General features: G+C 40.1%; 1 protein-coding gene across 3 annotated transcripts; it reads right to left on the reverse strand.

The window, feature by feature from the left end:
• Positions 1 to 5,536: 5,536 nt before the first annotated feature.
• On the reverse strand, positions 5,537 to 22,039 carry LOC113018466 (desmocollin-3-like). Of its 3 annotated transcripts, none has more exons than XM_026161527.1 (14): positions 21,815 to 22,039; positions 20,213 to 20,303; positions 19,898 to 20,106; positions 19,697 to 19,804; positions 19,390 to 19,542; positions 18,982 to 19,126; positions 18,739 to 18,893; positions 18,473 to 18,607; positions 18,133 to 18,318; positions 17,798 to 17,988; positions 14,984 to 15,067; positions 14,825 to 14,892; positions 14,542 to 14,657; positions 5,537 to 5,558 (listed from the first exon to the last, which is right to left on the reverse strand). In XM_026161527.1, the coding sequence occupies exons 1-14, from the start codon at positions 21,851 to 21,853 to the stop codon at positions 5,547 to 5,549; spliced, it is 1,692 nt and encodes a 563-aa protein (XP_026017312.1). In that variant the 5' UTR covers positions 21,854 to 22,039; the 3' UTR covers positions 5,537 to 5,546. The 3 variants fall into 3 exon arrangements, with proteins under 3 accessions (XP_026017312.1, XP_026017310.1, XP_026017311.1); XM_026161525.1 differs by lacking the exon at positions 5,537 to 5,558 and adding an exon at positions 13,755 to 14,158; XM_026161526.1 differs by lacking the exons at positions 5,537 to 5,558; positions 19,697 to 19,804 and adding an exon at positions 13,755 to 14,158.
• Positions 22,040 to 23,158: the final 1,119 nt, after the last annotated feature.

Consider the following 23,158-nt stretch of genomic DNA (forward strand, 5'->3'; position numbering starts at 1 on the left):
TAATCACTTTTAATATTTAAATACCCTGTAAGATAAATCAGTTACAAAATATATATTCATAGAAAATAAATGTTTCCATAATATCTGAAAGTACAACTACATATGTGACTAAGTGATGGTGTCCCACTGATTAATGCCCCTCTACATCAGTGACTCGTGAAAGCTTTGCATTGCAAAGGTTAATAATAATAATAATAATAATAATAATAATAATAATAATAATAATAATAATAATAATAAAGAAATAAATAAAATGTACTTTTGAGGAAGTTCATTACAACTCATGTCTCAGCTACACTTCCTCTGATCCTCATCACAACTCTCTGTCCACACAAACAAAGAAATAAAAGAGTTTGTGTTGACACTTGTGTTTGATGCATTTCTGCAGCTCATTCATGATTCAGGCTGTGAAAGTTTGGGCGATTATCAACAGGTTTATCTACTTAATGTCAGCACGTCATTGCTCGTTGCATCTTTGCCATCTTTCTGTTTATGTCTGTAAAAACTACAAACTCTTTTAGAAACATGCTTTCTTTAAGTCAGTGTCAAAGGTGCGAAAACTGACTGCTACTAAATGAATATGGAGAGAGCCAGAACTTTATTTTTATTGGTCACCTGAAACCTAAATACGTAGTCAACAACTTTTATGTGCTCTAATAAGCAGCTTGTCATGTGAAAATCCTCCAGGCACCTTCTGTACAGAGTGTAGAAATAAGTGTCAAAATGATCCGGAAACTATATTCTATGGAACGCCAGGACTGCCATAATGAATTAATTAAATACACCATTAAATAATTAAATAAATGTGGCAATAATTAATTAAAATTGGAATTAATTAATTAAATAAATAGTTATGACACATGTAATTAATTAATTATTGACACATTTAATTAATTATTTATGTATTTCACATTTTAATTCATTATTGACACATTTAATTAATTATTGACACATTTAATTAATTATTTAATGATATATTTATTTATTTCATTTTGGCAGTCCTGGCGCCTGGCTCTCATCATGAAATAATTTTATCTGTCAGCCTCACCCATCAAACTCAGGGGGCGGGGTTAACGCTGCCCATGCAGCTTCTCTAACATTTGATTGGTTGCCGTGCAAAGTAAGTCAAAACAGGTCGATCCTAGATAATCGATTGCTTGTGTAGACTTGGGGCAGCCAGTTATCCCAGAATGCAGATCAAATCACAGGCAGCAATGGTGGTGGTGTAGTTTTTCTGTCACCAGCTACACTTTTAACAGTGTTTTAGCCGCGAATGTCGCGACGTATGTCTGGTCAGGTTGTCAACATAGAACATGTTTGCAAAAGTGCTCAGATGTTTTCAGAGATTTCACTAGCTCTGCTAACAGTTAGCATGCAGAGTGCACCGAGGGGGTTACGTTAACCGGTTTGTTTACATATTCCACTCTCCGTGTTCCACATGTTGCATTCGCAGATTCTCATTTTCACCGAATGATCGTCTCTTTCCGCCTGGTCTTGTGTCTCTGTGCTTCTGTAACATAAAGAATGAGCTGACATTTTTCTCACGAAACCAGCGATCAGCTCAGCAGACCCTCAGTTTACCTGCATGCATCCTCCTCCTCATCTGTCAGCTGTTTAACACCTGCTGCTAATTCAAGAAACACGCCTACGTTACCTGGTGATAGTCACAGTTTAACTGGGCAGCCGGTGCTCGATATAAAGCAATGTCAGCGCATTTTTCTGCACAAGATAAGTAAATATAGTGTTTTCCCCGAGCGCAGAGCTGCTGGAGCTTGTTTCCTTACAGAGCACTTTATAGGCGAACAGCTTCATCAGCGGCTGATGTCCAATCACCGGCACACAGCTTTGAAACCTCAGCTGAGTTTTAGCTCTCAGTGGTTAAACTGGACTTCATTCACTCAGGTTCTGTCTGTCGGGTCACGTTTACTTCGCTGTTTTATTTACAACTGAGCAAATCGGTTTGGCTGAGGTTAAAGTTATGTTTCATAACTGCATAGTTTCACAGACGTTTAATGGTTCACTGGCACATGTGTTAGACTGAACTATCATCTAAATATCATCTGTTTTTTAATAGTTATTCAACTGTATTCTAAGCACCAGCTGTCTGTTAGAATGTGATTTTTTTTTCTCTGTCTGTTGGCAGAGGTATAAAAATGCGCTTTCGTGGATTCATTTGGTGATTTATTAAATGTATAACTGTTATTCTAATCTGCTGCTGAGTCTCTTACACTTTTCTTGATGCTGTATATTTTCACGTCTCTGGAATAGTTGGCAGTTAGATAGTCAGCTGGGAAACTTTGTGTTAACTCATGGAGCTGAGGATATCGTGGATATGCTGACCTCGCTGCGTGGTGTACAGAGCGAGGTCAGCATGATTAATATTCACAATAAAAATATTAGCCGAACATCATGAAGTCTGTATGTGTTTCATAGTGTCGAACAACCTTTGTACAGTTAAAGCCAGCAGTTACTACATGACGGAAACACCAACGTTATCTCTTTTATGCGTTTATACACAGGTCAGGCTGATTACTGAACAAAAACCCAAAGATCAGATGTTAAACAGATTTATTTGCTCTCTCTCCTCCTTAAACATGTTTTTAATGTTAGTTATAATTCAGAATTGGCGACTGAAACACGTAGGACACATAAGAACATCAGGAAATAAAACATCGATAAATATAACCTCAGTAAAAGAAGTCAGCGGGGGTTACTACAGCTGTGTACCGGGGCCTGCGCTTTGTCGGTGGGATTGCTTGCGAGGCGAGCGGGTCTATCCCACGCTTTGCCGTGAGACTGGGCAGACATCTCCGAAATCATCGAAACACTTTTGCAAAGAGGCTGTATCTTGACAAACCGACCAGACACATGAAGATTAAACCACTACATTCTCGGCTAAAAAAATATTAAAACGGTATTTGGTAACACACAAACAGGGTTTTTCAAAGCTCAGTTCTGTTAGCTTCCACATGCCGGTTGTTGTGTGCTAGAAACAATGGCCACCAGGCCAAAGCAATGGTTTTGACTCGATCAGCGTTAACCCCGCCCCCTGAGTTTGATGGGTGAGGCTGACAGATAAAATTATTTCATGATGAGAGCCAGGCGTCAGGAATACCAAAATGAAATAAATAAATATATCATTAAATAATTAATTAAATGTGTCAATAATTAATTAAAATGTGAAATACATAAATAATTAATTAAATGTGTCAATAATTAATTAAATGTGTCAATAATTAATTAAAATGTGAAATACACAAATAATTAATTAAATGTGTCAATAATTAATTAAAATGTGAAATACATAAATAATTAATTAAATGTGTCAATAATTAATTAATTACATGTGTCATAACTATTTATTTAATTAATTAATTCCAATTTTAATTAATTATTGCCACATTTAATTAATTATTTAATGGTGTATTTAATTAATTCATTATGGCAGTCCTGGCGTTCCATAATATTCAGAGTCACAGAGACAATTACTCAGCAAAAAATAAAAACCATGAAACAGTTTCACAGTTAAAGGGTTTTCATGTGGAGATCACATTCATTCCTGCATTCCTGCACCTCCTTAAACTCACCAGCTTTCAAGCTTTCAGTCCTTAATATTTAATATCATCTTTCTTTAAAGATTAGGCCTTTCCAGATTACACATAAATTATTGTTTTCTCAGATATTCCACTTTATATTATGTACTTTAAAATAGCAAATTTCCACAGAGCACAGAGAATTGATTTTTGTTACTTTGATTTAAAGCCAGTATCATGTCACGCCATCATCAAATAGAGGGCACTCTAACATAAATAGATGTGGATCTTTGTGATTTTTCTTTTTCAGCTCCAACAACAATTCTTTAATCTGCACCTCCTTCATGAGCCTCATTGTACTCTTACTGTTTTTAGACATACAAGCTGCAAAGTTCCTTCATCTAACTTTTCATCTTACATATGTAAGAGTGAATGGTCTGGAAAAAAGAAAATATCCAGTTAGCGTGAACATGCCTTGTTGATGTCAGACGACAGAGGAGAATTGCCAGAATGCAAAAGGGACTCAAATAACCAGAAGACCACACGAGTTTCACTAAGAACAAAAGACGGGAAATACATGTCCTGGTCTAATGAGTCTGTGATAATGATTACTGCTGTGACCTTCATTGTGACATGAACTAGAGTAAGGAACAGTGGTGAACCAGCAACTAATGCACGCAGGGAGTGAAGGGTGGTCTGTGTGGTTCCATCGAACAGAAAATTGACTGTGGCTCAAACAACCAAAAAGGTTGATGCTGGTTCTGAAAGAAAGGTGTCAAAATGCATGGTGTATTGCAGTTCATGTGAGGAGGAGGCTAACAAATTTGAGATGTTGACTTGGCCTTTAAATTCCTCAGATCTCAGCACACCTTCAGAAGTCCAATGGAGTCTATACCTCAGTGGGTCAGGGCTGTTTGTCAGTAATAACCAAGGAGTTGAGATGTTGGAACACTGCACATAGTGTATTATGTGTATGTGGGCTCCACCCTGTGAAACACTAGAGACAAAACCTGAGCACAATAAACAACCATTTTGGATCTGACCTTTATATACAGTACAACCAGAAAAATCACAAGGACATTTGTTTTTTTTTTTTAAATTACAAATTAACAGATATTGGACAAAAACTTAAACAAATAAACAGTAAAGACTAAAAGTACAAGTTGTATGGGTGCATGTATGCTTATTGTATGTTTGTTGATTATGCTGTTTTATAATCACGTTCCTTTAAATGTTAAAAAAACCACAAATAACTGCTACAGCAGCAAAAATTAAACACAACTCCTTAATGTTAATGTCAAATAACAACTTAAAAATGCAAAATACATATAGGGTATACACTGTCTTTTGAATGGGTTTTTTCCTGTGCAGCCAGTTGTATTTAGTTTCAGGCAGTAACACGTTAGTGCTCCAGTTCTGCCCTTGTGCAGATTGTAACACGACTACTGTTGGAAATGTTTCAACAACCTGACTTACAGTGAGCTCAAACTGCACCTGTCTCACAGTCTGCGAGTTGAAGTAAAACATTGTTACACACAATTTCTGTGCCTTTAGGAAATTCTGCAGAAGTAAATCAACACTGCCTAAAATAGATTATTATGAAGGTGTAATTTTACATTACATATTTTGAAATATTAGGTAATTGTTATTTTGTTTCATTATGTATTTGTTTTAATTAAAATTTACCCTCCAAAAATAAAGATATAATTTTTTTAGAGAATTGATTGCTGATGTACAAAGCTCCAAAATATTGCATCTTCATAGTTTTTAGTGCAAACCACTTTTGCTTAAAAACAAAAAACACAACAACATCATCAACAACAAAATAAAGCAACAAAGAGCAATAGCAGATACACACCTGCACCACTTGATTGTTCTGTTTTTACATTGTTACCCCAGTAACAAGCCAAGCGTTCAGACCGTGACCTCTGAGTCAGCTACAGAGCCACGTCCCCTGAATCCTCTTCTGTTCCCATTTGGAAGACACAGGTAGTTTGTTATTATTACCTGTTATTACTCCCAAGCCTGGATAATAGGAGGAAGCATACAACACTTTCAAAGCTGCTGAGGACATGACTGAAGGTCACATATATATTAGGGATGCAACGATACACAAAATTCACGGTTCGGTTCGGTTCGATACTTTGGTGTCATGGTTCGATATTTTTTTGATACAAAAAAAAATGTTCATGCCTTTTTAATTTGTCATTTATTAAAATTATAAATATATATTTTAACTCAAAAGTACAGTTTTTAAATTTAATGTTGCTTAAACAACAAAGTAATAAAAAAATAAATCTATCTCATCGAGAAAACATTCATCTTTGGAAAAGAGAGTTTATTACAGAGAAATGGCTCTTTCCAAAATAAAAGCTATACTATACGCTTCTTCTGGGCTATACTCTCAGCAGCATATTAAACATATCAGGTCCCCATAAGGAGAATCATGTGCTAACAGCTGTCTAAATGACTCGGGTAAAGTTTGTAGCATGCGTGCTTGTTGTTTTTGTGTGCTTCCACTTGTCTTTGCACTAGGATGATGTCGGAGTAAATGTGCAGTCATATTCGTTGTGTTCCCACTAGTGCTGTCAGCGTAAATCTGGTTGAAATGACGTTAACGCCACAACACGGCAAATCTCCGTTAACGAGCTACCGCGGATCGCCCGTGCGTGGGGCTGGACGGCGTCAACACGTTAACGAGCTAACTGCGCTAACACACTAGCTCCCACCCATGTAATTGAGCATTGCGTGGCACATCCAACATACTGTTTTCCTTTCCTTCCATGACGCGCTTACCTTCAGGGTCATATGTCACATGAAGACCAAAATAGTTCCAAACACCAGATCTTAATGAGGGTGGAGGATGTTCAATTTGCCATGTTGCAAGGAGAGCTTAACTTCTGTCTGCTAGCTTGTCCTGCACTCAGTGAATCTGTGTTCGACTACTCCGCCTAGGCTGCACTGTCGAGCGCAGATCCACTGAGCGCTCAACACAGACAGCATCGTCAGAAGCAAGGTTGATAAAATAAATTAAAAATTTTGTATTGTTCGATACATATGCGTACCGAACCGAAAGCACTGTATCGAACGGTTCAATATCGATACGAATATCGTTGCACCCGTTAAATATATATATATATGTATATATATATATATATATATATATATTCAGTGTTGGGGAGTAACGGAATACATGTACCGCCGTTACGTATTTAAAATACAAAATATGAGTAACTGTACTCCATTACAGTTACTGTTTAACAAGGTGGTATTCAGAATACAGTTACTTTGTTGAAATAAATGGATTACACTGCGGTACTTTCCTGTTTCATATTGTCGCGGGTCAGGACTGTTTGGGTTTTGTTTGACAGCTACGTTCTGTTGTTCCAGGCGGCAGCGTTACGGTTGCCATGGTTACAGGGCGACGCTCTCTCTCTCTCTCTCTGCGACTGTGTGTTTCCTGGGTGAGAGAGCGCCTTTTCGTTGTTGTTGTTGTGCTAAGCTAACAGGCAGAATGCTACAAGCATAGCTCTAAAGAATGTAGCATCATGGCCAGTGTAGTCCGTGTTGCAGGGAGAATGGACTGCCATACACGTTATGTGTCTGTGAGCGCGAGGAGGGAGAGAGAACAGGGGGAGTGGAAAGGTACGAGTTGTCATCGAGGAAAAACGGGAGCTGGAAGCATGTAAATATAATAATAACCACTTCAGCCAAGAAGAGTGCCTGACGAGCCCAGTTGTAAGTAAGCTATTAAGACTCGACTGTACACCGTGTTCGTGTTTTCCTCCGAAAACAATAAGTTCCGTTGGAGCAGTCTTTCAAAGCCTCTCTCTGTCTCTCGCAAGAAAAGTTGACCCACTCAACAAAGTAAAGCTATTTTTCGGCTATGAGCCGACAGGGACCCCGCCGTATTAGTCAGAGGTCCCTTTACTACAGTTCGGAGTCGCGGACCTTCAGTAATAGTAATAAATCACACAGCAATAGCACATTCACGTTGTTGTAAAAAGCATGATAATATATTAAGTAATCCAAAGTATTCAGAATACGTTACTGTCATTGAGTAACGTAACGGAATACGTTGCAGAATACATTTTGGGGCATGTATTCTGTATTCTGTAATGGAATACATTTTAAAAGTAACCTTCCCAACACTGTATATATTACACATCGAGCAAACAGATCACCAACAAGTTAGAGAAATAATATCTTTTACAGACATTCACAGACATTTATTTTACTGCAGAAAAAGAAACTTCTGCTATTTTATTTTTGAATTTTTTTTTCAAAGGTCTGCCACAAGACATTTTTGTTGGATGTATCAAAAACAAACAAATAATATGTTTGTAATAATAAACAACATTGCATGATGTAGATAGTGGCCATTTGATTCCCAATTATAAAGAACAGAGGTTTCCAAGAGCCACTGCAGGGGTGCGTGGTATGAAAAGAAAAAAAAAAAAAGAATGCTTGGACACTGCTAGCATAACTGACAGGTTATTGATGGGGCGTCTTATAAAGTTTGTATCTGTCTTGTGTGAAACTTGTATGAAAAGCATACAAGAGTGAAAACAGATATAAGATCCCTTATATCTGTGGGGGACAGAAAAGCTTCTTACAGAAGACGTTACAGGTCTGTGAGAGCCACAGATTTTCCTTGTTTGAGGTGACCAAATACTTATTTTCCACCCTGATTTACGGATAAATTCTTTAAAATCCTACCATGTGAATTCATGGATTTTTTTTTTCACATTCTGTCTCTCACAGTTGAAGTGTACCTCTGGTGCAAATTACTGACCTCTGTCATCATTTTAAGTGGGGGAACTTGCATAATCGGTGGCTCTTTTGCCCCACTGTAGTTTCCCACCAAAGGAAATTTATTTTAAGTGTCTTCATAGTTTTATTTTTGAGATACACCAATTTTCATATACTGCAGGAAAAACAAAAAAAATATATTATAGTGCAAATTTGCAAAATAACAGCATATGCATCAAAATAAAAATATTTCCAGCAGTGCAATATGAGTCCTAAGCATCCCAGAAACGACACAGAAAGTCATAAAGTCAAAGATAACTTTTAAAAACACAAGTATAGTCTCATGAGGCCACGATGGTAAAAAACTACATTTCCGCAAAATGGCGTCACTTCCGGTTTCGGACAGGTCATGCCGGACATGTGATAGTTCACGCTGATGGACGTAGGAAGTGTTATGAACAGCTGATCGGATCGGCAAAGCGTGTTTCTGGAATATTATGTTTTTGTTGCTGCAAGTGCTTTTTATGCAGTTTTTGCAAAGCTATATGTGGAAGGAAACTGTGACCGAGGACAAGCTGATGGCATAAGATGTAAGTACAACTCCTCCGCTTTCATATGCAAAAAAAATTATTGCGCTAGCTTACGTGGTTGCAGCGCTACTGGGATTTAAAAATAGTTACGCAAAATGGAGCGTGTCCGCTCCGACCGGCTTTAAAGGGATAATAGATATACATATGTAACGTGAGGGTTCACTAGATGGTTGGGAATCTCTCTGAATAATTAGGTACAGCAAGACGGAGACGGATAACTTTTTAGCAGCCTCTTTACTTTTTAGCACACTGCAACAATAACCCACACTTCCTGTGTGCCGCCCTCATGAGTACTTCACTGGCCTCTCAGAAGCCAGGAAATCTTATACTCAGATCAAAACAGGGAAAACAACCAGGTAGATATAACACATACTTATTACTGGTTTGAACATGCATGTCTAAACATTCAAACATGTAAACATGTAAATATCAAAACACGTAACCACCAAATACATAACTACTTTTATAACCTTTGTAAACACCTCTTTGTATATCAAAGTAGATTTAAATTTACTTCTACACTTTACATTTTCCTCCCCCCCTCACATAAGAAACGTCCCCGTTTCCCTACAGAAAAGGAAGAAAAAAAAACCCCAACATGCTGCGAGCAAAGGGGACAACAATAAAACAACAGCAAAACCAAAAACAAGTTCAGTTCAAAACATAGTCCTTGAGGTATCTGGGAGGCACAACTTGACGTCTCACACATCGCCGTGAAACACCAGATACACGATGAGGAGTTGAAGGGACAATGTCTGATTGGTGTATCACCACATGGCCAGAGGGGGAAGTCGTTACAGTCTCAGACCGAGGAGAAGGGGACAAAGGAGAGTGGGAATGGGGTCTTGACTGGTTTAGAGGTGGTGGCTGACAAACCTGAGGGTCTGATGAGGTTGCAGGGCTGCGGCACTGAACATTCCAGCTCCCTTCAGCTGCAGATTTTGAAGCTGTGAAGGGCAACGCACCTGATAATGCAGTCAACTGTGGAATCTGGGGCTGTACAGGTATGTCACCAGCAGGTGAGTTGGTTCCACCTTTAGGAACAGGTGCTTTGTACGGCCTGAGACGATTGTAGTGAACGATTTGAGTCTTGTCTGATTGGTCCAGGAGGTAGCGAATCCTGTACGTGACACCAGGGTTTTCTCCATCTGTTCCAAGGCACTCCAATATCTCAAAGGGCCCCTTCCAATGTGGAGCAAGTTTCTGCTTTGCTGTAGTGGGGTCATTTAACCACACCAAGTCACCTGGAACATAAGGAGTGTGTTTGATGCCCCTATCGTACAATTGTTTCTGCTGGTTGTGGGCACAATCTCTGTTCCATGCAGCAGTGCTGAAGGCAGACTGAAGTCTCTGAGTCAACAGGGTGACGTAGTCAGCAGGAGAAACAGAAGTAGATGATGCTGACATGTTGGTAGGCAACAGCATATTAGCAGGCATCCGTGCCTCATGTCCATGTGTGAGAAAAAATGGCGTAAATCCCGTGGTAGAGTGAGGACTGGTGTTGTAAGCCAAAGCAACTTGATTGAGGCAGTCATCCCATTCGCCAGGCTGCTGAAGGAGTAACTTAGCTAACTGGTCAATAAGTGTTCGATTGAACCTCTCGACCATCCCATCGCATTGAGGGTGATATGGGCTGGTCCGTGTCTTGTGGATGCCTAGCAGCTGACACAGATGTTTCACCAGGTCAGATTCAAACTGACGTCCTTGGTCTGTGTGTAGCATTTCAGAGATGCCGTGCTGACAGATGAAGTTGTCAAACAGGCATTTTGCAACTGTTGTGGCACGTTGGTCTGCGATAGCATAGAGACTGACATATTTCGAGAAATAGTCTTGAACAACGAGCACGTACCTGTTGCCACGACTCGTAATGGGGAGTTCAAGTATGTCAGCTGCCACCTTTTGAAATGGCTCCGCAGCAACAATTGTTTTCATTCGAGCTCTGTGATGAGGTGTGGGATTCCGTCTGGCATCACATGGGGTGCATTGTGTGCACCATATTCTGATGTCACGTGACATGAATGGCCAGTAATATAGCTGCTGAGCACGTTTCAGGACCTTATCTGCTGATAGGTGACCGGACACTGGGTTGCCATGCAGCAGCTGTAGGACAGTGTCTTTTAAAGATTCAGGAACAACCAACTGATGCAACACTGACTTTTGGGACGGGTTGAAAGCTTTACGACAGAGTAAGCCATTGTGAAAGGTAAGTCTAGAGTACTCGTGCCATAGCACTTTTTCCTGAGGTGGGCATTTTTTCATACGCCAGTAGGGTGGTTTCTGACCCTTAGCTTTCCAGCCAATGACTTCTGACAGTACAGGATCTTTTTGTTGTTCACTTTTGAGATCATCTTCAGGCAGCTCAAGCACAAATGTGGATGAAACAGATAGCGCTGCACACTGCAGTCGTGGATCAGGAAGGTCATTGCATGGAATGTGTTTTTGGTCAGTACTGCAGGGACTATGGTTGGGCGGGCCTGCAGGACCCACGCACCTCTCTTCAGGTTTCAAGGTAGCAGAAGCAGTGCAGACTGTGTCCTGCTCTACGGTTTCACCAGTGACAGGGCGACGTGACAGTGCGTCCGCATTGAGGTGGCGGTGGCCATCTTTATGAATCACAGTCCACTCAAAAGGATCAAGTTCAAGAGCCCAGCGAGCACGGCGACCAGTTCTATCACTGTCAATGGGTATTTTCCGAAGACCCAGGAGGGGCTTGTGATCCGTGACAATAACAAATGGCTGCTTATAGAGGTAGTGCCGAAAATGTCTAACTGCCCAAACAATGGCCCAGAGTTCTCGATCATAAGTCGACCACTTTCTTTCTGCCTTTGTAAGCGCATGGCTAGCATAGGCAATGACTTTCTCTTGCTGTCCCTGTTTTTGAGCTAGTACACTGCCAATAGCTGTGCTAGAAGCATCAGTATACAGAGAAAATGGCAATGTGAAGTCAGGGAATGAAACCACTGGAGGGTTTGAGAGGGCATGTTTCAGATACATGAATGCATCCTGGCACTGAGAAGTCCATTGAAAAGGTGCATGCTTCTCAGTGAGAGCATGTAGGGGGACACTGTGGTGCGCAAAGTTTTGAATAAACTTGCGATAATATGAACAAAGTCCAAGGAATGATCTTACTTCTGTCGCTGTTTGTGGAATAGGCCAGGCTTGCACACTGTTCACATTTCTGGGGTCAGGCTGGATGCCATGTTTTGATACAATGTGGCCCAAAAATTGTACCTGATCTTTGGCAAAACAGCATTTTGAGGGGTTTAGCTTCAAGCCACTTGCCCGGAATCTGCCGAAAATTTCTTCCAGATGCTGGAGATGTTCTGCGAAAGAGCGGCTGTAAATGAGGACATCATCCTAAGCAGGTTTTCCAGGGAAGGCCACGAAGTACCATCTCCATTAACCGCTGACATGTGGCTGGAGCGTTTGTGAGTCCCATGGGCATAACAGTGAAGTGGTAAAGTCCACTGCCGGTTGTGAAAGCAGTTTTCTCACGATCCTTCTCTTCCAGTTCAACCTGCCAATAGCCATGTTGAAGGTCCATTGTGGAGAACCAGGCAGAACCTGACAGCGCAGCCAGTGCATCATCAACCCTTGGAAGAGGATGAGAGTCTTTGATTGTCACTGCATTGAGTTTCCTATAGTCGAGACAGAAACGCCACGTACCATTTTTCTTTCGCACCAGAACCACTGGGGCGGCCCATGGGCTGTAGCTTTCTTCGATGACACCTGCCTTTAAAAGGTTGTCAACTTGAGTCTGTATTTCAGCTCTCTGTTCAGGTGTCACTCTATAGGCTCTTTGTTTAATCGGTGTAGCATCACCTGTGTGAATATGATGCTTAATTATGCCTGTGTGACCTCTGTCCTCTGAGTGCTTACTGAAGATTCCTGAATACTTCTGGAGAAATGATTTCAGGGACTGAACCTGGGAGTGTGACAAGTTTGTTTCATCTATTTCTACCGGCAGAGTCGAATCATACACAGGTGAAGTAGCACAACATGTCTGCTCCAGTGGAATGATATCAACAGATGAGCCTGAATGAAACTCACCAAGATGCTGTCCAGGGTACAGTTCGATTTCATCACTGGAGGGATTAAGCATTCGAACCACTGTAGTACCATTCTGAACTTCACTGAGAGTGTGAGCCACAACAATGTCACATGTTGGATTAGGGACCAAGAAACCATAGTAGTCTGTTGGAACAGGAGAAGCCGGTGTGGCTGCTGACACACAGGCTGTGATCAGAGTTTCGCTCATAGCTGGAATTTTGGTTGGTGCTAACACGGAAACATTACAGCAGGCAGCCACCTCATGTCCTTTGGGCAACAGGGGAATTTTCATGTCCCACAGTTGCAGCACTTTGTTTTTGAGGTCGAGAAGAGCATGGTGCCTCTGCAGAAAATCCCAACCTAGAATGACTGGCTGGTAAGCACCTCTGAGGACTTCAAAGTCCTGCTGCCATACCTGAGTCCCAAGCCTAATACCAACGGTTAACTTGCCTAAGATTTCCAGACGTTCTCCATTGACCGAACGAACTGGCACAGAGGATGCTACCATGGGCCGTTTTTTCAAAGCTGGATGAGCGTTTCGAAAATCTTCACTCACAAGGGAGACAAAGGAACCAGAGTCAATTAGAGCACACACTTCAATGCCCTCGACAATAGCCAAGACGTTAGAGGAGACTGAGCCATCAGATTCTGAGGGGAACTGGGGGATGTGGTTTTGGGGCCCTGATACTGTAGCTGATGTTTGCCCCTCAACAGCAGCTAATGAAAGTTTCCCTGTGGGCCGGAGGTGAAATGTGCAGGCCTTTCCGGGGACTGGAAACGAACACTGGTCCTACTGTAGGACGCAGCATCTCTAGCTCTATGTGGAGCAGGACTGGGACTGTGTCAGTATCTGTTATTGTCAGGGTAATTGTACCTGGAATACTGGGGGGGCTGTTGGGAAGGGTATGTGCGTTGATCGTGTTTCTCACATTTGTCCCACTCATTGAACCTCTGGGGAACAGGGGAAGAAGGACGTTCACGGTGAGACTCTGGATCACGATGATAACGCCTCTCAGGCGAGCAATAGTCTCTGGAATGTTGTCTGGCATGATAAGGCGACGGGGACGCACTGCTGGTGCTGTACTGAACATTGGAAGAGGAGGATCTATCACGACTGGAGTCCAAACGTTGGGCAAGGTAACTCTGTTTCTCCCGTAACTGCTGTATTTCATGTTTCAGGCCGGTTACAGTAAGCGTGAGCTCCTCAACCGCTTGAAGAAGTTTAGCATCAGTCTAAACATTCAAACATGTAAACATGTAAATATCAAAACACGTAACCACCAAATACATAACTAGTTTTATAACCTTTGTAAACACCTCTTTGTATATCAAAGTAGATTTAAATTTACTTCTACACTTTACACATATATAATTCCATAATTTGTTCCCCCTGTCCAAATCATGAACAAACAGTATCCCATAGTTGTTTATGTTTTTAAACCCATTTTTCAAGAAGATTTTTCTTGTAAAACAAAGTAAATGTGTGTGTGTGTGTGTGTGTGTGTGTGTGTGTGTGTGTGTGTGTGTGTGTGTGTGTGTGTGTGTGTGTGTGTGTGTGTGTGTGTTTTTTAGAAGACCTGGAAACGGAGACATTGGTTACACATTGCTATCCTTACCATGCTGTCCTCTGGGGCCTCCGTGTTAGATTTGAGTGGGATTCCTCCAGTGTCTCCAGAGTCATAAAGCTGCAATTTCTCTCTCTTTTTTAGACAGAAAAATGCAAGGACTGGGACTGCAACAAAAAGCAGGCATATTCAAAATCAGAGCTCACAGAGTGCTTTTATGTGTGGTATACCTACACTATTGTATGCAGCATTGTTCACTTCCTAATATGCAATGAGCAAACTACAAGAGAACCCCCATCTAACCCTTACAACTTAATCACAGTGGGAGACTCACAAAGCAGTAGGAGGAGGACCACAGGACACAGTATAGTCATAATTCCCAGTAGTCCGAAGGACACAGACCTGCAGGAAAAGGTGAATCAGTCATTTTTCCAAGTGTCCAAAAAGCAACCACACCCCATCTTACCCTGAATCCATATGTAACAAGTGTCACCTGGCAGTTTGTTGCTCTCTGCCAGGTGATTGGCTGAAGAGCTGTGAAAAGGTAGTGGGTGTGTGCGGTGAAGTCAGTGCTCTTCTGTGGAAAAAAACCAGAGGCGATTAATTCGCTTGGGTGTGAGTGGGTATACCAAGCCTATTCAAATGGCGGCCCAGAAGCAACCTGCGAGTGGCCCTGCCTGTGGTCCTGGCAGAAACACAGAGAAAACGCAAAAAATTAGTTAATTTAAAAAAAAATTAAAAATTCCTACAGCGTAGTGTAGACTGTGAATGCAACACTCCTAGTAGCCTAGCAATATTTAACCCACAATGCACCGTGATGTAAACATATTAAACAATCATCGTAATATATGATGCGACAACAGCATGTCTTTCTCACTCCAAAAGCGCAAAATTGACAATGAAAACTGTCGGTTTAACCCTGCCTGGACTGACACTTATTCATTTTACCGAGTTGAATAATCTTACAACCGGAGTTGTACTACCATGGTGAGGGTCCTGTACAGCCCAAGAGAGAGCGGCAGCATCTTCCCTTCGTGTTTGCTTCTTGGCGAAGAAGAAAAGGCCTTTCACAGATTCTGAAACAATGAAATACTGCATGCTGGCCGTGGTGGATGCGGTGAAAAGTGATGAAAAAATTAAAGTAAGTGTGACATCTGCTATTAAAAACGTACCCCTGTAGGACAGTTCAAATATTTGTAGAGTTGAAGTTCTGGCATCAGACGAGTTTGAAATGCTGTTAGATGACCTGAAGAAAACTGATGTAATGTCTATAGCAGGGGATCACTGACAGAACTGATAATGCACAGTTGTGTGTATATGTCCGTTTTTTGGATGGGAAATTGCTCGACTTGCTACCGTTAGAGGGACACACAGCTGGCGAAATGATGTTTGAGAAGATTTAAGCTCTTTTTGAGGAAAATGGTCTGGATATGAAGCGTGTCTGTATACTTGTGACGGATGGGGCTCCATCCATGGCAGGAAAAGTGAGTGGTCAGCGAAATATTTATTTTAATTTGAAAGGGAATTATCAAAATGTTTTTTTGTTATTATTATTATTATTTCAAATGTGCAAAAAATAGTTTAGTTATAGCTCCCTTTTTTAAAAATGGACCTTGTTAGAGTTTGTATTGTTGATTGTTATTTATGCTTAGAAATATTTAACCATAGATGCTTAGAGGTGTATAATCAATTGTGTAGTGATAAGTTGTGTGATCTTTAACAGGCTACAGAGGCTTGGTGTGCATTCCACACTAGAATGCACACCTACATCCTGGGAGCACGGGAAGAGGTCGCATCTTGTTTTAATTGTTTTATGGTAGGATTAACGTAGCTACGTCTGTTCTAGTCTAAGTGCTTTTCTGTTTAGATGAACTGCTGGACTTCCTCACCGGGGGGGGGGTCTAGTCTACCCTCTTCCTGACCAAGGATGTTTGACCCTTTGATCAGCAACACACACACACACACACACACACACACACACACACACACACAGGCAAGGTACTCTTTGTTTGTATGTAGACGTCGTATGTTAATGAACCTATGCATATTCATGTAACATCAATAAAAGGACAGTGTTACGGAGGACGGACGAGAGCGACTGGGGTCAAGCGAAGGGACGGCACTCTGTCCGGTCTCTCCCGTGCACGAGTAACATGAAGAACTTTGCCTATTTGTGTCTTGCTTAGCAGTGTAATTATATTGTCTTCAACGTTCCAGCGGATGGGTTCAAGCTACAAACCTATCAGACCTTTTGGTGTGCATTTGTGAGAGGTCACCAGATTTACAGGGGAATAGGAATAAAAAAAAATACTTGTTTTTCAATACAGTTGTGTGGGTTTGAAATTGATCATGATCTGCTGCTTACTGGCTTCAAAAAAAAATATCTGGCCCAGATAAATTCCTCGGTTTGAAAAATCTGGCCAAACTAACTTCGTAGTTGAATAGGCATGGGGTATACTGTTGGTAAGAGTCTTTTGCCATTTTGTTTGGATCATTTGTTATTGTAGGTGCCCATTTTTAATGTGTGTCGTTGGACTTTTTTAGTGTTTTAAAAGAAGAATTGAATTTAATAGAAGAAACGGCCCTAGATCGACTGCGTGCAGGGAAACTGATCAATATTGTAGGTATATTGATTGTTTTTTTTTAGCTTTGTGATTTTGAATGGTTTGAAGTCCCGTCTCTCTTGTTTATCGCCCAATTTGCACCAGAACGGGGAAACCGGCAGATGTCACGCTAAACAACAGCAGCAGGTTTAAGCTTGATGAGCTGTTGTTAGAATTCATTTAATATTGATTTCTAGTATCAGCTGATATTTGCTGGAGCCAACAGCTGTAAAAGCTGCTGGTCATGATATCAGTTTGGTGAGAGGGAAACATGAAGATGAAACCAGGAGATGTCCTTACTGAATCATCAGAGCTGAAAAGGTAATGAAGAAACAGGTTTACCTTTTAGGTGACATGAATGAGTTGAAAGGAAGTTATGAACTGTTTCTGAGAGACAAATAACACCAGGATGCTTTTCTAAGTAGCTGACAGCTGGTAAGTGTGCAGGGGTGGATCTAGCAAAGTTTTGCCAGGGGGCCAGGTAGGGCATTAACAGGGAGAGGGGGGCACAAAGAAATACGTTTCTTTCTTATTTTCATTTAAAATGTCTGGCTGTTATTAAATAATTGTCTGAATCTTACAACCAAAGTTTTTATCTGATGTAACATGTATAGAAATCCTGCATATATACCAACAAGACTGTACATCACTGTCACAACAGCGTTTGTTTTCATTGACAGGCTCTATTGCTTTTCCTATAATACCTGGTGAGCGGGTCTCTGGTCAAAATTCCCGGGCTGATCTTTTGTCCCAGTCCAGCCCTTACTGCATCCACTTTTTCAACATTGACATTCACAGGGATGGACTGCCACGTGGCACTGCTGCCATTCAGTGATGCTACATTTTGTGCAGTGATCTGAAGCTGGACATCGTTGGTCTTCTCATAGTCTAATGGCTGGAAAAAAGAAAGACATTTTAAAGTTTATAAATATAAATCAGTTGTATATAGGCTGACTTTGCATTAGATGTGATCCATGCAAAATGCTTCCACCAACATCACTAAATGATAATAATGAATTGAATAATAAGCCAGTCTCACCTTTGAGATGTACAAAAGCCCTTCGTTTGTTTGCGGGTCAGTAACTATCCTGAAATTTCCATTTTCATTTCCTTTAGTAATAACAAACTTTGACATCCAGTTTGATGTGTTTATCAAATCTTTATCTTGAACAGGAATTCGAAGTAAAAGTTTTTCACTTTCATCTTCTTGCACAGTAACATTATACTACAAGAAAAAAAGCAGAGGGGGTTAATTGCTGTTTAATTATGTTAGTAAAAAGTATTTTGGTGAAAAAGGTAGAAAAAGGACGCCAAAATCAATCGATATGATTTCAGTTATTCAGCCAAATTACAAACTGACACTTCTTTCAAACACTTACAGTTGATTTCATGAAGGTTGGTGGATTGTCATTAATATCACTCAGAGCAATTGTTGCTGTCGATGTGGCAAACAGACCACTTGGTGCACCATTCATATCCTGGATTTTTACAGTCACCACATGGTTGTCTTTTAACTTTAAAAGAAATGTTAGAAAAGTATTATAATAAAAATATGTTGTAAAGCACTTGCATCATCAATTTCAATGATGCAAGTTTTCAATTACATAAAGTTCACAGGTATCAGTGATGCAGAGGCAGTGCTCACCTCTCTGTCTAGGGTGTTGGTTGTTGTTGTGATGACACCTGTTTCTGGATGAATGGTAAACATGTCTGATCCAGATACGAGTGTATATTTAATCTTCACATGGTCTGTGCCAATTTGGTCTCTGTCAGTTGCACTCACCACTCCCACCACAGTCCCTGTATTGTAACCCATAATCATTTAGAGCAACTGCACTGAAAATCAAATACAACAGAATCAACTATTACTGTATGTTGTCTTTCTCACCTGCACTACAGTGCTCAGGAACTGTAAAGTGTAAAGGACCTACGAACTCTGGAGCATTGTCATTGACATCATCTACAATCACTCTCAGGGGTATTTTCTCATCTAGCTCCGCATTAGTATGCTTGTCAAAAACAATCATCAAAATCTATAGAGGGAAAACAAACAAACGTTTGACTAGTTTGATGCACACAAATATAGAAAGCAGAGTCAGGAACATAACAAGACTCCATATGTGAACTGTGCCAGTTCCAGGTTTGAATGAAAAAATAAATAAACAAACATGCTCAGTAGAGGATTGATTACGCTGCAACTATTTGAATGATTAATAAATCACCCGTTAAAGATGACTGTGGAACATTATTGGAACTCTTTACAAATCTTCTAAACCAGCGTCATCTTCACACTCACATTATATGCTGGGAACTCCTCACGATCCACCGCTTTGAGCAAGAACAGATCCCCCGTGTCTCTTTCTATACTGAACACTCCAGTTGGATACGTATCGACTCCCTCTCCTTCAATAAAGTACCAATAACGTCTGTCTGAGGAATATGGCCCCACCTACAGCAGAAACCAAATAAAATGATACATATTAAGGAAAAGAAAAAAAAAAGATTCTGTTATTCATAAAGTCTTTACAATCTGATGTGTATTGACAATAAACATTTGTATACCACAGTGATCATAAATGATAAAAATTAAACATTCAATTCACCCTGTCAATTAGTTTTGGATAGCTCCCTTCATAATTCTCCACTATCGTTTGCGACGGGAAAACACGAAAACATCTTCTAGAGCGGTTCAGGGAGCCTTGGCCTCGTCGCTATGACATTCCAACAAGTTTGGACATGTTAGAAAAAAGATGCACTGTTCCTTCTGACCTGTATAAACGACTCACAATATGCAGTTGCCTTACATGTCTTTTCGGCATTGTACTGCGGACAAGGTGAACTTCCATCTTTCTTTCGAGTCCACTATTGTCCCGAGCAGACACAGAAAATATCCGTCCTCCTTCTCCCACTGAGACAGATGTTAAAGCTACGACTGCTCCGTTACTTTTTATTGTTAAACTCGGGTCCTTCACAGTTAACTGCACTGATTTTGCATCACAGCCGACGGTTTCAACTGAAAAGCGAGAAAGTGAAAGTTAAAAAGAGACATAAAACACAAAACATTCGGCTTACAACACTTTTTCAAACTGAAGGAATAACACAAATACACAGAGCGGCACCTTTTGCTACTTGGTATCCAGGTGGAATTATTTCAGGTACAATTACGTAGAGAGATCTCAGCAGAAAGCACGACTCCACACAGGACAGGATCTGGAGGTGAAAGTGAGTTTCAAACTGACTTGTCATGTTTAAATGTTTTAATACTTCTTGGCATGACAAAAGTGACAGAAAGTAAACATGTATCAATCATGTAGGAGTGCTACATGACCAAACTAGAAGCACTTACCAGCATTAGGTAGGTGGAGGAAATCAAAATGTTCCCCATCTTAGAAAAAAAAATAGACTGACTTTGTCCTGCGTCAAAGTGTTGGGAGTCTGGTTAGTGTAAGTGTGTTAACTCAAGAGCTTTGTCACTTGTCTATTGCTTCACTTCTCTATCAATGTAAAAAGGCAGGCGTTTCTCAGACAGCACACCCCACTATCACATGAGTGCTGCTGTTTGACTGAGGATAAATAAAGTAGTTGTGGTAAACCAATCACATGACTACTTCAAGATGACAAAGCAAAAAGATGATATATAACAGTTTTTCAGTTGTGTTGATAGGCCACGTAAAACCAGAGTCATGATAAACAATATATACGTGGCATCTTTTCCTCACCTGTAATGTCTAAGGACAGCTCTAGCAAGCACTCTCAGCTTATGAGCATAAAAAAAGAAACAAAACAAAGAACACCTGTGTTAGTGGAAAAATGTAAAATGTTGACCAATCAAAAAATGTTCTGGCAACATGACATTTGGATGTTTAGAAAGAGGGGGGAATTTAAGGAGTGATGGTGAGAGAGAGACAGAGAGAGAGAGAGAGACAGAGAGAGTTTGTGAGAGATTTAGCGTGTTTGGAGTGTGTATATGCGGTTGTTACAGTAAAAAATGTACCTTTTTCTAATCAGAGTTTGTTTTTTGTCTGACTTTAGATCAGTTGTGCTAATACAGTATGTCAAAATGAAAACATAACTGTAAATTCAGACATGTGAGGTTGTGCTGAAAAGAATGACATAAGTGAAACCTAAAATGGGACTAAACTAAACAAACTATGACGACAATGACAGGCCACTGAGTGTTTGCTTTCAGCAGTTCAGGTTCATGCTCATGTCATGTTTAAAGTACTTCACGTTCAAGGTTTTTCATTCACCTGTTCAGGTTTCATCTTATGTCTCGTGTCATTGTCTCCATAGTTTGTTTAGTTCAGTCCCAGATTAGGTTTCACTTTTGTTTGGTCTCGCTTTGTTTTTCTGTTTTGTTTTTTCTTTTTTTTATCAGCCGTAATAAAGGCTCACTCTTTGTTTGATCATCAGTTTATTTCTCCTATGCTTGCTTTTGGGTCCGCTCCACAAACACACCGGCCATGACGGCCGTGACAATTTTGTTTTTTCTGGGACTTTTTTTATACCACTGTGGTTGTGAATCTTACTTCACAGCACAGGTAGTCTAAATCTCAAATAGCAACAAGCAAGGTTAGAGAGTGCATTAAAGGTGAAAGTGAGTTTCAAACTGACTTGTCACCTTTAAATGTTTTAATGCTTCCTGGCATGACAAAAGTGACAGAAAGTAAAGATGTATCAATCATGTAGGAGTGCTATAAAACCAAACTAGGAGCACTTACCAGCATTAGGTAGGTGGTGGAAATCAAAAGTTTCCCCATCTTTGGAAAAAAAAAGACTGACTTTGTCCTGCGTCTGGGAGTCTGGTTAGTGTAAGTGTGTTAACTCAAGAGCTTTGTCTCTGGTCTATTGCTTTACTTCTCTATCAATGTAAAAACACAGGCGTTTCTCAGACGGCACACCCAAGTGGAATTTTAAACAAGCGAAATAGCTTCGGGCTGTGCTCGCTGGTGTCTGCTGAGAAACCTCCCTGAAAGTTGCAGATATTCAAGTGTTTTTTCCCCACCAGCAGGGGCAACATGTCTATTTTACTGCAAGACATTAAACCGCGACTAAATGCTTTACTATTTCCCCATGTAGCATTATTTATATAAATCTGTGCATATGGAGTATAAACAATATTCTTATAACACTACAGCATGCTGCAGGTACACGTATTTGAAGAAATACTGGTCTGTCTGCTTTTTTTGTCAAGACTTGTCTGCAGTAATGAATTAGTCATTGCTCATCAGGACTAATACAGTTTCCTAATACAACACATCTACCAGGATTCACAGTTGTGGCCAACCAGCAAACCAACACTAGTATCAACACTAAGATTTTGCTTAAACCCCACCAAAAACTAACCTTAGACCGAACCAGTTGTCACAAACAATGTTTCTTGTTGCCACCTGGAAAAAGTAAAAGAAAGTCAATAATGATAAGACTATCTATGCACTTCCTAGGAAAATGTTTTAAATAAGTCAGTGTTTTATAGCTTTTCTCATTGCCAATAAAGCCAGCATTTACAAACCCCCCCCCCAAAAAAACTAATCTGTATGTTGTTAGGTGGGACATAAGCTGTGCTTGTTACTTGTGATACCACATATAACAACCCATTGTATAGGTGGCTGTGAAAAATATGCATATAGGCAAGGTAAGTTTATTTGTATAGCACAATTCAACAACAAGGTGATTCAAAGTGTTTTACAGAGACATTAAAAACAAAAACAAATAAAAAGCATGATTTAAAATTGATTAAAACAAGCAAACAAACAAACAAACTAATTAACAAACAAACAAAACAGTATATAAAATCAAAAATCAGAACAATAGATAAAATCAGTAGTTAAAATGTTAGTTTTGAAATTTAAGCTTAAATGTGTGGAATTGGTGTTTTATTCAAATGCAGCTGAGAACAGGTGAGGGCACAAAACATCAGGCCTGACATTATTATTATTATTATTTTTTTTTTTTTTTTAAATGACATCAGAAACAGCAGTATGCGACATTACGTGATGGCAGAGCTTCAGTTCATCCTTTGTCATTTTTTTTTTTTTTTTTTTTTTCAGGCCTGACATTAGAAA

The sequence above is a fragment of the Astatotilapia calliptera genome, unplaced genomic scaffold, assembly GCF_900246225.1.
Source record: "Astatotilapia calliptera unplaced genomic scaffold, fAstCal1.2 U_scaffold_9, whole genome shotgun sequence".
Classification (NCBI taxonomy): domain Eukaryota; kingdom Metazoa; phylum Chordata; class Actinopteri; order Cichliformes; family Cichlidae; genus Astatotilapia; species Astatotilapia calliptera.

Excerpts from the sequence above, each read along its gene's own strand:
- LOC113018466 (XM_026161525.1), bottom strand. The coding sequence starts at position 21,853 with ATGGGGAAACTTTTGATTTCCACCACCTACCTAATGCTG. Across the intron at positions 20,304-21,814 it reads CCACCACCTACCTAATGCTG|ATCCTGTCCTGTGTGGAGTC; the intron begins GTAAGTGCTCCT and ends TTTCACCTCCAG. Across the intron at positions 14,893-14,983 it reads AGAGAGCAACAAACTGCCAG|GTCTGTGTCCTTCGGACTAC; the intron begins GTGACACTTGTT and ends CTTTTCCTGCAG.